Source organism: Corylus avellana, chromosome ca9 (genome assembly GCF_901000735.1).
Source record: "Corylus avellana chromosome ca9, CavTom2PMs-1.0".
NCBI classification, from domain to species: domain Eukaryota; kingdom Viridiplantae; phylum Streptophyta; class Magnoliopsida; order Fagales; family Betulaceae; genus Corylus; species Corylus avellana.
The window spans coordinates 21326591-21338847 of record NC_081549.1 but is presented as its reverse complement, the minus strand read 5'-3'; the positions used below and the strand labels follow the sequence as shown (position 1 = coordinate 21338847).

At 36.7% G+C, this 12257-nt stretch overlaps 2 protein-coding genes across 3 annotated transcripts; one reads left to right on the top strand and one right to left on the bottom strand.

Moving 5' to 3' along the window:
• The first annotated feature begins 1570 nt into the window (after window positions 1-1570).
• Window positions 1571-2484, top strand: LOC132161770 (rhodanese-like domain-containing protein 10). Its single transcript, XM_059571950.1, has 2 exons — window positions 1571-2054; window positions 2207-2484. The coding sequence occupies exons 1-2, from the start codon at window positions 1588-1590 to the stop codon at window positions 2406-2408; spliced, it is 669 nt and encodes a 222-aa protein (XP_059427933.1). The 5' UTR covers window positions 1571-1587; the 3' UTR covers window positions 2409-2484.
• Window positions 2485-2843: 359 nt separating this feature from the next.
• On the bottom strand, window positions 2844-10713 carry LOC132192040 (E3 ubiquitin-protein ligase APD2). Of its 2 annotated transcripts, none has more exons than XM_059607226.1 (11): window positions 10623-10713; window positions 10215-10504; window positions 9917-10023; window positions 9703-9828; window positions 9455-9548; window positions 7929-8003; window positions 7768-7850; window positions 5048-5194; window positions 4613-4685; window positions 4191-4539; window positions 2844-3185 (listed from the first exon to the last, which is right to left on the bottom strand). In XM_059607226.1, exons 2-11 carry the CDS (start codon window positions 10501-10503, stop codon window positions 3110-3112), a joined length of 1419 nt encoding a protein of 472 aa, XP_059463209.1. In that variant the 5' UTR covers window position 10504; window positions 10623-10713; the 3' UTR covers window positions 2844-3109. The 2 variants fall into 2 exon arrangements, with proteins under 2 accessions (XP_059463209.1, XP_059463210.1); XM_059607227.1 differs by having other exon boundaries at window positions 10594-10668.
• Window positions 10714-12257: the final 1544 nt, after the last annotated feature.

Sequence of the window (12257 nt, the reverse complement as noted above, 5' to 3'; positions counted from 1 at the left end):
TCAGTTTGTCGTGTGTCACCTCACCGTGCTCTGTATGTTCGGACCCCCACCTTCTTCGGGTCTGGACTCTGGGCCATCGCCCGTGCCAGACCCACGGGTTGTTGGGCTGCTCAAAGGTCCAAATTGGGATGGGAAACATTTAAGGCCAACACTGATTGTTGGCGACCCAAAAGAGCTTTCCCGTCCGGATTTTTGGGCTGTCGTTTTCTTTTAAATTAAGTAGGAGAAAATGAATTTTATCAATTTTATATTATTTCAACACACTTGAAAGGAATATCTAAGATAATGAGTTAAAGTCTCTTAAAGCAAAAAATGGCAAAATCCTTCCAAATTTTAAAGGAATTCTACGGTGTATTCGAATTTAAAAAAAAAAAAAAAAAGGTGAAATATTTATATTTTTAAATGAACTATGTTTGGAGTTAATCTTTTTACTACTGTTACCTTTTTTTTTTTCTTTTTCTACGGTTACTTGCGACATCTCGTATTAAGATATCTGTCATTAAATTCTGAGTCTCCCGACACATTTTTTAAGAAGAGTAATATTAAAAATTACACTTTTATTCATTTACTATATCATCTTACTAACGTGATAGGACTGATCAACTCTTATAAAAAAACAAAAAAATTTAAGAATTGATCGGTACTGTTAGTCTTATTAAAATGATGTGATAGAGTACCAAAGGGATGAAACAAATGTTTTTAGATAGTCTACATCTAAGAAATGATAATGTATTTTGGGATCCTATAACTTTTTTAGGTAATTTCACAATGGAATTCTTAAGATCATATATTTGATTTTTTTAATTAAAATGCTCCATATTTTATCATCATGTATTATTAGGTGAGATACAATGAATTAAGGAAAAATTGAAATCTTTTAAAGCCGATGAACATTGGAATAATAAAATCTAAACTATTCAATTTGAAAATAGTTATTAATATTTTAAGAACTTTACTTTAGAATTATCTTAATAAAATATAAGGGATTCTATCTCAGCATTCTCTACTAGAATAATCTCATTAGTCATTACCGTCTCTAATTTTCACTTTGCATTAATTAAATCATTGAAAAATGTCTTGAACATTTGCACCCCAAAAAAATTGCAAATAAATTTGTCATTTTGACACGATTCACGAATTCGATATGAAATTAGTGGGTTAAAATTGAGTTGTCTGACTTGTTTAATTAAATTGATCAAATTAGAATTGACAACTCTACACATATACCTCTAAATACAACACGAATTCGACATGTGACCCATAATCCTGGTACGAATCAAACATGAGAATAGCGAGTTACATTGAGAGGCATGTACCGTTTAGTTAAATAACTCAAATTAACCCATATAATTTTATATTCACACCCCAACACAACCTAAACAAAACACGTAAACATTGACACTCCTAACTACATATTTGTCAAATTGTTATAGATGGAGACTATTGTTAAAAATTAAAATTACACTATTGAATGGGCATGTTCAGAAATAGCTCAAAAAGCAAGGGCTCATTGCAATAACAACAAACAAGCGAGTTGAGGATATAAAAGAGAGAGAAAGAGAGAGAGAGCGAGAGAGAGAGAGAGAGATGGCTGTCCAACTGAACCACTTATCCACATTGAACTCGAACAAGCATGAGAAGCAACCAAAGCCACCCCTTCCCACCACCCGAAGAAGGGCGGCGGCGACACTTCAAGTCCGCGCAGTATATTCCAGCAATGGTCGGCAGCTCATACAGTCCGGCGCCGTCCGGCCCATACAGCCAAAGGACGCAGCGACGGCAATTGTATCCGAGGGCTTCACACTCCTGGACATCAGACCCGCGTGGGAGAGAGAGAAGGCGCGCGTGACGGGGTCTCTCCACGTCCCACTGTTCGTCGAGGACAAGGACAACAGCCCCGTTACGCTTCTGAAGAAGTGGGTGCATTTTGGCTACATTGGCCTCTGGACTGGCCAATATTTCACCACCTTGAATCCTGATTTTCTATTGCAAGTTCAGAAAGCTGTTCCTGATAAGGACTCCAAACTCCTTGTAGCTTGTGGTGAGGGTTTAAGGTGAGAATTTCTCCCTTATTAAACTTATTAAAAAAATGGATTGAGATCTCTAGCCTCTAGGCATCAATTGTGAGAGACCCATATGAAATTTATCTCGAATTCAATTCGAAAGAAAACAAAATTTTTCATTGGTTTTGTTGGTGTTACTTCAGGTCGATGATGGCGGCTACAAAGTTATTTGGAGGAGGATACAAGAACTTGGGGTGGTTGGCTGGGGGATTTAATCGAGCGGGGGATGATGATTTCCCAGCCGTCGAAGGAACTGAAAAGTTACAGTATGCAACAATAGGGGGTGCATCATATTATTTCCTTCAATTGCTCATTTTCTTGGAAGCTGGGGGCAAGAGTAATTGACCTTTTGAGTTTTGATGATGCTGTATATTTGGGTTCAACTTTTGTTATATTAAAGCAGTTGCAGGTGATTATATTAGCCTTTTCAGCAAACAAACTATCCACTGCACAATGCATTTAAAATTGGGATGGGGAGGAGGGCAACATAAGCTGGCTATTCTATATAATTTTTACTTTGGCCTGTGTCATTGAGATCCACAGAGAGAATATCAAAGTTGTGAATTGTCATATGATAACTAATTCAGATTTGTCATTGCCAGGCAACCACTTGAATGGAAAAATATCAAAGCAAGCCTGTCTACTCGAATCAAAGCAGACCAAAAGCTATTTAATACGTTAGGGATTTAAAATCTAAAAGAAAAAATAGCAATTGGTATAACCAGGGGAAAATTGAAAGATAAAATCCAAAAAATTAACCCCTCAAAAGAAAATTGAAGATAAAACACCAAAAACGTATCAATTACATTGAATACAATGTGCGTATTCTGACATTCCTATAAATAAATCGTATTACATTTGTGGAAAGCCCATCGGAAAAAAAGAGAGGACGTGGTCATCCCACTTTCAAATACTACCCGAAGAACCCGGCTACTACTCGATGAATGCTATTGGTCAGCAGGAAATAAATAATGTGGCCAGCTATTATAATCCACGTTGCAGATTATTCAACTAGGCGTTGCCCGTTTAACAAGAAGTTCTGTCGCTTAAACAGTAAAAATCTTTCTCACCTTCTTCATGTGCCTACGACAGACCGGGCAAGTGCCAGTTGCCTCCACTATCCTGCAAGGATTAGAATGAATCACATATCATAAAACTGTCAAATCCTTTGTCCTCATAAACTGTCAACACGGGTTGAGATCTTCGGCAATTTGTACAGCAATTATGCGAGGATATATTCATAGTTTGCCGCCTACCCTTTGAAAGATCATAAATGATGTTCAACTTGTGCTTATTGCCAAATCTATTATATCAGTCAAGTCTTTTTTTTTTTTTGATAAGTATTATATCAGTCAAGTCTTAATAGGTGATCTTTCCAAATTTAAAAGGAAAGAAATGGTGTAGCTGTGGAATGTGTTTTTAATAGAGATGACGATAGAGTGAAAATTGTGTCCGACCAATATTGAGAATTATGTTTCCTAATAAAGAAAAGGGCAATGATTTTGAGTTAAATGTTACTCTATCAATCTTGGGCTTTGAGAGGGTTCAGGCTTGTTGGGAAGTACCTAACCTACATAATCAAGACATCAACATATAATCGCAACTAAAACTGTGACATTTAAACTATATCATCATCATTGTAACATAAAGACATTAACTTTCCTTGAGAAGTATTCTATGTTTGACCTTGGTTAATCATGCAACTATCCACTAAAAATGTGAAGAAGCCAAAAAATGGTTCGCCAATAGTAGATGTTTGAAGTAGCCATATGTATAAATATGCTACAACCTTTCTTTTTCTTTCTTTTTTTTTTATAGTAAATATGCTTCAACCTTCAATCAACTAAGAACATGTGCAGTGGTAAGTTGTTAATCTAGATCCCAACCTAGGTCCAGGCAGTATAGGTCATATTAGGCAAACAAATAGGCACATCCGCTAATCATCTTTAGTTTGAAATCATATGTTTGTTGCAGGGCTAAGGACAGAAAAACAAGCTCTTGGACTTTGGACCACGTGGTAAAAGGCAGGGTGAGGTTGGAGTAGGTCCAGGTTCAAATTTTACCAATAAACAAAAAAAAAAAAAGAGAAGAAAAGAAAAAAGAACAGAAATTATGGAGAGTACTTACCTAGTTCCACATTCAAAACAAGCCACACAGTGCCCGCATGGAAGGAAAAAGCAGTCCCTAGGAGCATCAAAGCAAATTGCGCAAAGACGCCGGGTATTGTTACTGTTTTCACCATCTCCTAGTGACACCCCTTCAAGGGAACCCAATACAAGTAAGTCTTCAATACCATCCTCATCTGACACAGAATCATAAGATGAACCCCAACTTGAGAGATCATCATCTTTGTGTGGAAGCAAAGGGACTCTTGCAGATCCCATTTCCCCAAACTGAATATTTCTTCCATCTTCACGGTTACATTGGAACTTGTTTAAGAAGTTGAAGGCCAGTAACATGAGCAGAGTCATTCCACCTACAAGAGGAAATATTAAGGTACAAAATTTACACACAAAGATTCCCTTATGAAATGGAATAATTAAGTGTACCTATGCCAACAATATATGTGATCCATCTTGGTCCATATGACAATTTGAAGTACCACTCATCAATGTTCTTTCCCTGAAGCAACCAAAGAAAATCCTGGTTAATTGAAAATTTTGGAGTTGTACATATTGGATTTGAAAAATATTCAGTCCAGTGGGGAGCGGTAAGAAGGTATTTTACCGATGTCTCCATTGCAAAACCATGGGCATGGGGTATAATTTAACAAATTTGGTGATATCATGATAATCAATGATTTAAACAACATGACAGTGCCCCTGGCACAAATTTTCAAACATATGAACCATCCAGACTGATATATGAAGTTGGATTCCTACAATATAAATCATTTTCTAATTCTGCTCCACAGTTTATTCAATTTACTGAATGAGAAAAAGATACTTAAGAATGGAGGTGATCAAGAAGAAAACTAGTCTCACCTGTTCTGTACTAGGGGAGGTTAAGACTGCGACATTTCCATTGGGAAACAAAATGCTCAAACTACACAGACCATCAGGGAAAGTACACTTGTAATAAGCTTCTGTTGTATTGTGTATATAAGCCTTCAATTCGAGGTTTAACTCCACCTGTTTAATGTAGAGACTCATTTATAAAAGATGATGAGGAAGAAATATCACAACTGCTTAAAATATTTTAATTAGACAATAGCAACCAGAAAAGATTAGCCACATTTTATTGAGGAAAACCGACTCTATAAAACCATAGCTTGTGTTGGATAATCTGATTAAAATATAATTTATGGTAATGGCTTATGAAGTTTATTAAGGGACCTGACCACCCTTTAATATAAATATAAATTTTTTATTTCGGGAAACCATAGCCAATCACCCCCAAAGTCCAAACAGATCGAGAGTTCTAAGGAGTGAGGAGCCCTCGCATCTCGTCCTCTCCTCCCAACCCCCTCTCCGTCACAATGCCACCCCAAATCAAGCCAGCCTGGTGTAAGACCCAGTTCGTAATCACAGCTGTGTCTCACAAGCTGCCACAAGGTTTTGGTTCAAGACTGTTTTGATCCAACTATACATCACAGCTGAGCCTCACTAAAGACCATTGGAAGTCCTAGCATCCAGGTTGGAGTTGAAGATGCTAGGGCTCGTGAGGGATCTCTGGTAGGGCAGACATGCTGCCACGTCATATATAGTACAACACTTGTTTGACTAAAGTTGAACCTCTTTCTATGGCAAAGGTCCACTTTTTACAACTGGCAACTCATTCCACCAAACACTTAACTGTAGCCCAACATTTAACTTACCATAAATGACTTGGCCACCATTAAATCAATAGCCACCCCAATTTTATTAAACCGGACCAAAGGGAAGCCGTACACATGTGGTCGGCCCAGATGCAATGGAAAACTCTGCTACCGTCGAATCAATGGGAAGGGTGCAAATGTGGGAACTGTGTTCACCTTCTTCAGTTTCACATCTATCTCCTCTCTTCGTAACTCTCTCATACATTCAACCAAACATGAAGAAACCCAAGAGGATGAGCAAATAGAAAGCCCAATCAGCCAATCCCATCATCATCACCCTCTTCTTGTTCTTCTACGACTGAGATTTCGTTTTGTGAAGTTGGCCATTAAGAGTGGCAAAGATTTTTTAGAGCATGGGCCATCTTTTTTGTGTGTGTGTGTGTGTGTGTGTGTGTGCGTCACTGTGTTGACGTATAAAACCAAACGCTGGACCAACTGACCAAAGTGACTGGCAACTGCCTGAAACCTGTCACTTGTTGGTGTTGCTTCGGTTTGGTACCCCACTCCTTTGGTTCGGTTCCGTTGAAAAAATGAGGTTTCGACCCCAATCAGGTTGGAAGCCAGAATAAGGTGTCTTCCGACCCAAGGGGGTCGTTTACAGCCTTAAAATTAGCATCTCCAAGATTACAGGAACTCTATGATTTCCATCAACCAAGTAGCTTATCTTATGACAGCAAGTTATAAATAGTATCCACAAAATAGTTTGTTACTTAGATGCACAAACACCAACTAACTTATAGTCTACTAATCAACCTAAATGCCTAGTGTACTAAAAAATTCAATAGGGATATATCATTACATTTAGAAAGGAAGATTTAAATCAATTTAAATGGAAATGAAAGTTTGGAGCAATATGTGATAAGTATAGAACTGGGGCTGTGCTCCCAAGTTTCTTAGAGTGCCTTAAATATAGGCAGTCTAGGGCACAAAGGGCTCAATCAAGAGGCATCCTCATATTAACAATGATTAAACCATTTATTAAATCCTTACATTAATTCACCCTCCAGTAATATAAATATGTAAATATCTGGTAACCATACACTTCAAAAGTATCAAACATAAATTATATGAGCTTCATAAGCCATTACCATAACCAGCTCCCTGAAACAAAGACATTTTAGTATTTTACCCTAATCTTGACAAATTACAGTTCCTATTTAGTTGCTAAAAATACCAAGGTTATTCAAAGTTTCCATAGTGAAAATGTTGAACAAATAGTGAAAGAGTTTTAATGACAGTAACAAGAAAGGGGATGGCCCTTTTTTAAAAAAATTTCTCAAAACACTTATATTGGAAATGGATAAACTCTATGTTCAAATTATTCATACATTAATCGATTTGATTATCGAGCAAAGGCCAAGGAATCAGCACACTCATGTAGAGCAAGACTAGAAGGGTAGTAACAATCTTGCTCCAATTCTATTGCATTCACCCTCATTGCAAAAGCAATTTTAGCAATTGTTTTTTACACTATCATATTCCTTAGATGTTGCAACAAATAAATAATTCCATATTACAGTTTATAGGTTTCTACTATTCAAGCTCACTCAATTGAGCAGAACAGATCACAATGACCGAACCAAGCAGCTTGTCTTACTTTAATCAATTCAAACACAAAGCAATCCTAATATGCTATAGAATGGGAGACGAAGCCCAAAAGTTCCAGAACAGAATTAAGCACTAGTCAGTTGATTTTATTTTTCATTTATACCACAATATCACTTCTGAGAGAACAAGATGGACTAGCCGTAAAATAATCTCTTCAAATGTTGATAGGGTAAGCAATGGATTTGTGGACTTCTCATCAAATCATAAATGGATTTGGAGGCCATAAACTTATCAAACTAGTAAGCTATAGTAGAAGAGTTCAATTTTTTGTAAAATTACCTCCACTTCCTCTGTGTTTAAGTTTCCCACTGCTACATAATAAGTAGAAGACCTTGATATGTCCTGTGTAATCATACCACTTCCTGGTCAATTAGAAGTTGCCAACATCAGTATAGGATTAAAATAAACAGAATATAGATACTTTCCAACTTCCATCTCACCATGAATGAGGTTCCACGATAAGGTGGTATTAGGATATGTAGGTTCCTCAAGCCATTGAGCAAGGCCATCACTCCCTGCAATGTGCTGGCTTCAGAATAATATGGAGAACAAATGCTCAATTGCAATCAGTTTATAAGAATACATGAAAAACCACAGGCAAACTTCGCATTATGCGTGAAAGAAGATTTTAAAAAATAAATGTAGATAAAAGTTCCAAGTACAGTAGGCCTATGATAGCTAAATGCGGCTTTCAAGGTGAAGGTTGCTCCCCAAATATCACTTCAATTTTACAGCTCCAAAATTACCCAAAAAGAAGAGAGAGAGCAAGAGAGATCATACAACTTATTTATTTTTTGTGTGGCATTTGGAGGTAAAAATCTATTATAGAGAGATGGACAAATGAAGCAACAGGATTGAACACCACAATGGCAGCATAGAATAAAACTTTGTACTCATATCTGTTCATTTATCATTTGTTATGAAAAGAAAAACCAATCAGTTCACATGCCCTTATCAAATATTCCATATTTGCATTAAAAAAAAAATGCTACATTATTTTGATATCTTTTATCTATATATTAAAAAAAATAAAATAAAATAAAAAACCCACTTGCTACATTATTTGATGTCTTTTATTTATATAAAAGAACTACTTGCTACATTATTTTGATGTCTTTTATTTATATAAAAGAACTACTAGCTACATTATTTTGATATCTTTTATGCATATCTTTGTCACCTCATGTGGCTGCTAATGCCTAATTCTGGCAATTTATTAAGTCGTCCAATATTTGCTAACCGAGTTTGAGGGGAATATGTGGTGTATAAGTATGGGCAATTGGTGTACCTATAGTTGTAAGTTATAGACTTCTAAATGGTTCTGCGAGTCGGAGATGACAGCCATATACATCATTTCAAGTGATCAATTGCAACATTGAGAGAAGGCCTGCCCTCTCACACAATTTTTATCACTTCAAGACCTTAGTTTCTTCTGTTTTCAAGGTCTTCCTTTCTGTTTTTTTTTTTTCCTCTGCAGTGAAGCTAGTTTATTATATATGACGCATAGTTTTAAATCCTGAGGACTTGGAAATTTTTGAATGGCCAACTTTTGCACGTAAACCGGACAACATTCCCTTAGATATATATCTCTAAACTTCCATTATCGTTTTCACAATTGGCTCTATCAAATAATGCTGGTTTTATTGCGTGTTATGAGGACCACCTTTTCCCTTAATGGACCTATTCACTGATGGAATCATACTCAAACTTGGAAACGGATCTTGTCCATTTCAAATGAAATGGAGAGTATCCATTTAGTGCATTTAGGAGGATAAATTTGTCCAAAAAATTTGCCCCTCAAAAAATAAGGACAATATTACCCTCCTAAATACACTAAATCTATACCCTCAAACTTGCATAAACAACATAAATGGAGATATTCCATTTTTATAGTGTGTGAGTAACTTGCATACTAAATGAAAAGGAATAGAAATGTAACAAGAACAATTTCAAGATGAAAATGCACCTTCGGCAATTATGAGAAAAATGGAGTAGTTCGGAGAGTTCACACTATATGAAATATTTATTTGAGACCCCTTATTTAGTACATAAATCCATTCCTGAATGAGAAGAAAAAAGAAAAAGATTAACTCCACCCCGTCAATAAGAATATCTCAAGCTTCAAGAACAAACTACGAAGTTAGAATTGTATCAGTAAAAAAAAAAAAAAAAAAAGAACAAGTAGAGATGGACAATCTGAGAAGGCAAACTTGCCTGGTGAGAATCAAATTTAACTGAAACATTACGAGTCTCAGACCATGTGGTAACGGTATCAACAGGCGGAGTCTTAGAAAACCCATATAACACAGGCCCAGGGCCTGACCCATTTAACTCTTCCACCTATTATAAACCGACCAAGATTACCACACATCATCAAAAAATACTACAGAAGAAGAAGAAGAAGAAGAGTACAATACGAGGCAATCACCTTCATATACTGCACAAAAATAGGGCTAGGTTGCAGAAGAAGAGAACAATTAGGGCCGAGGCGTAAATTCACAGACCCATAAACCCCCAGGATCAGAGTCATTGATACTGTACCATTGAAATATTGACCAAATTATTGAGCTAAGAAAAACTCAAAGCATAATTAGATTATGACTCTAACAAGCAAAGAGAAACTAACCATTCCAAATATGGTGGACTAAAACCATATTGCGAACATTTGGGGGACAAAAATTAAATTACGAATAAAGTAGAAGAGAAGGAGAAAGAGAGAGACAAACCGAAGAACCAGAAGGTGAGGAGGACGATAACGCAGGACCACGTGTCGTCCCTGATCACCGACGCATCATCGAAAGCCGATAAGTTCGGGTTTCCTTGGTAGGGAATGACGAATTGCGGGTGCTCTAGCTCCGGGTGTGGAAATCGGTGTTGAAGTTGGTCGCGGTCACGGTGGTCTTCCTCTTCCCGAACTTGCGAGGCGCTCGAAGACGACGCCGCATTGCTCGAGAACTCCCTATGAATCGCGGAAGACGAGGAAGCTGTGCTGGTACTCGGATCCGGCTCTGCCATTCTAGAGAGGAAGAAAGACGATAAGAGTGAGTGAGAATTTCAGAGCAAGAGGAAGGAAAATGAAATCCAAAGCCTAGCCCGAGCCCTAACCCTAGGGATTGGGGGCAGAGAAGGGGCACCTTGGCTTCGCTGAATAGAACCGTCCATGGAACCAGAGAGAGAGAGTGAGAGAGAGAAGCTTAGACTTTCACCGATCGGTCTTGTTCTTCGTAGGAATGGTAGTTGGGAAGAGTGACGGTTACCGGGGGGTTGGTGACAATCGTGTGTGGTTCTCTACGACCCATGTTTAAGAATTTGACCAATAGCAGGCTAGCAGCTCACCTTTTTTTTGGCGCGGTCTGGGTAATGTTCGAGTTCAAGAGGTTGGTTAAAAAATAAAATAATAATAATAATTTATCGTTATTAGGATTAGATAGATTGATGAAGGCAATCATCTTTTGTTAGTTGGCCGTCTCTTTGAAGAAGAAAAAAATATATTTTTCTTCTTCTTTTTGCTTTTTCACTTTAAATTTTTAATTCAAACGTGGGATAAAAGAATTGGATTAATATTCTCTTTAAAGATTCACGTACAAATAAATTACTTTTGGGATTTAATTGTCAAACAGTGTCTAATTTAAAAGTTAGATTTAGATTATGTGGAATAACTTTAATTGAACAGTTAATTTTAAACGAACGTTCATACTAGAGTTATTTGCATGCAAAATATTGGGTACTACTTTTAAATAGTTTCTTAATATAAGAAATAAATAAATAAGCTATACAGCGCGGAGTAATGTAAGAAATCTTTTTGTGTTTCTTTCTATTGTGTTAAAAATGACAGATTTTCTTCAATTTTGTTTGAATGAAATTTTCTTTAACCTATTATAATAAGTGTCAAGTGTCATCTTACTTGTTTAGATTTCTCAAAAATTAATGTTTGACTTCCTAGGTTAATAGAATTGCAATAAATAACTGTTAAAACTTCAAAATATTAAAGAAAAGGAAAAACTTCACTTCCTTCTCCTAAACTTTCGCTCTTTTTGCAGGCACCCTTCTATTGTTCAAAAACTCTCACTTTGATGTATCAAATTTTTATTTTCTTTCACTTTGCCCCCTTCCGTTAGGATTTTGCAGTTAAATCAAATGGTCAAATGAGTAAACGTCTTTTATACCCCTAATTTTTTAAGAAATTTCAAATTTACCCTTATTTATAAATAAAAAATTATTATATAAAAAAAAAAAAAAAAAAAAAAGTGAACCCCGTTGCTAGGGGTCTGTGACCCACTAGCGATTCACAAAGTGACCCCCGGCAACGAGGTCACAAGACCTACCAGGGGTCACTTTTGTGACCCGCCGGTGGGTCACTTTGTGACCCTTTGTGGGTCACAAGTGACCCACCGGGTGACTAGTGACCCACCGGCAGGGCACTTGTGACCCTCCGGCAGGGCACTTGTGACCCTCGATGGGTCGGCATAATACCCATCTTTTTCTCTTTTTTTTTTTAATATAATAATAATAATATGACATGTGGGTCATAATACAGGTGGGTTAAATCCACCGGTAAACCCACGATCAAAAGTTTTTTTTAAAATGTATTTTTTAATAAAAAATAAGAATATTTTAGTAATTTAACACTAGTCCGTTAGGATTTCACAGAAAATCCTAACGAAATGGGCAAAGTGAACGAAACTAAAAATTTGATACATAAAAGTGAAAGTTTTTGAACAATGAGAGGGTGTCTGCAAAAAGCGTGAAAGTTTAAAGGGAATAAGTGA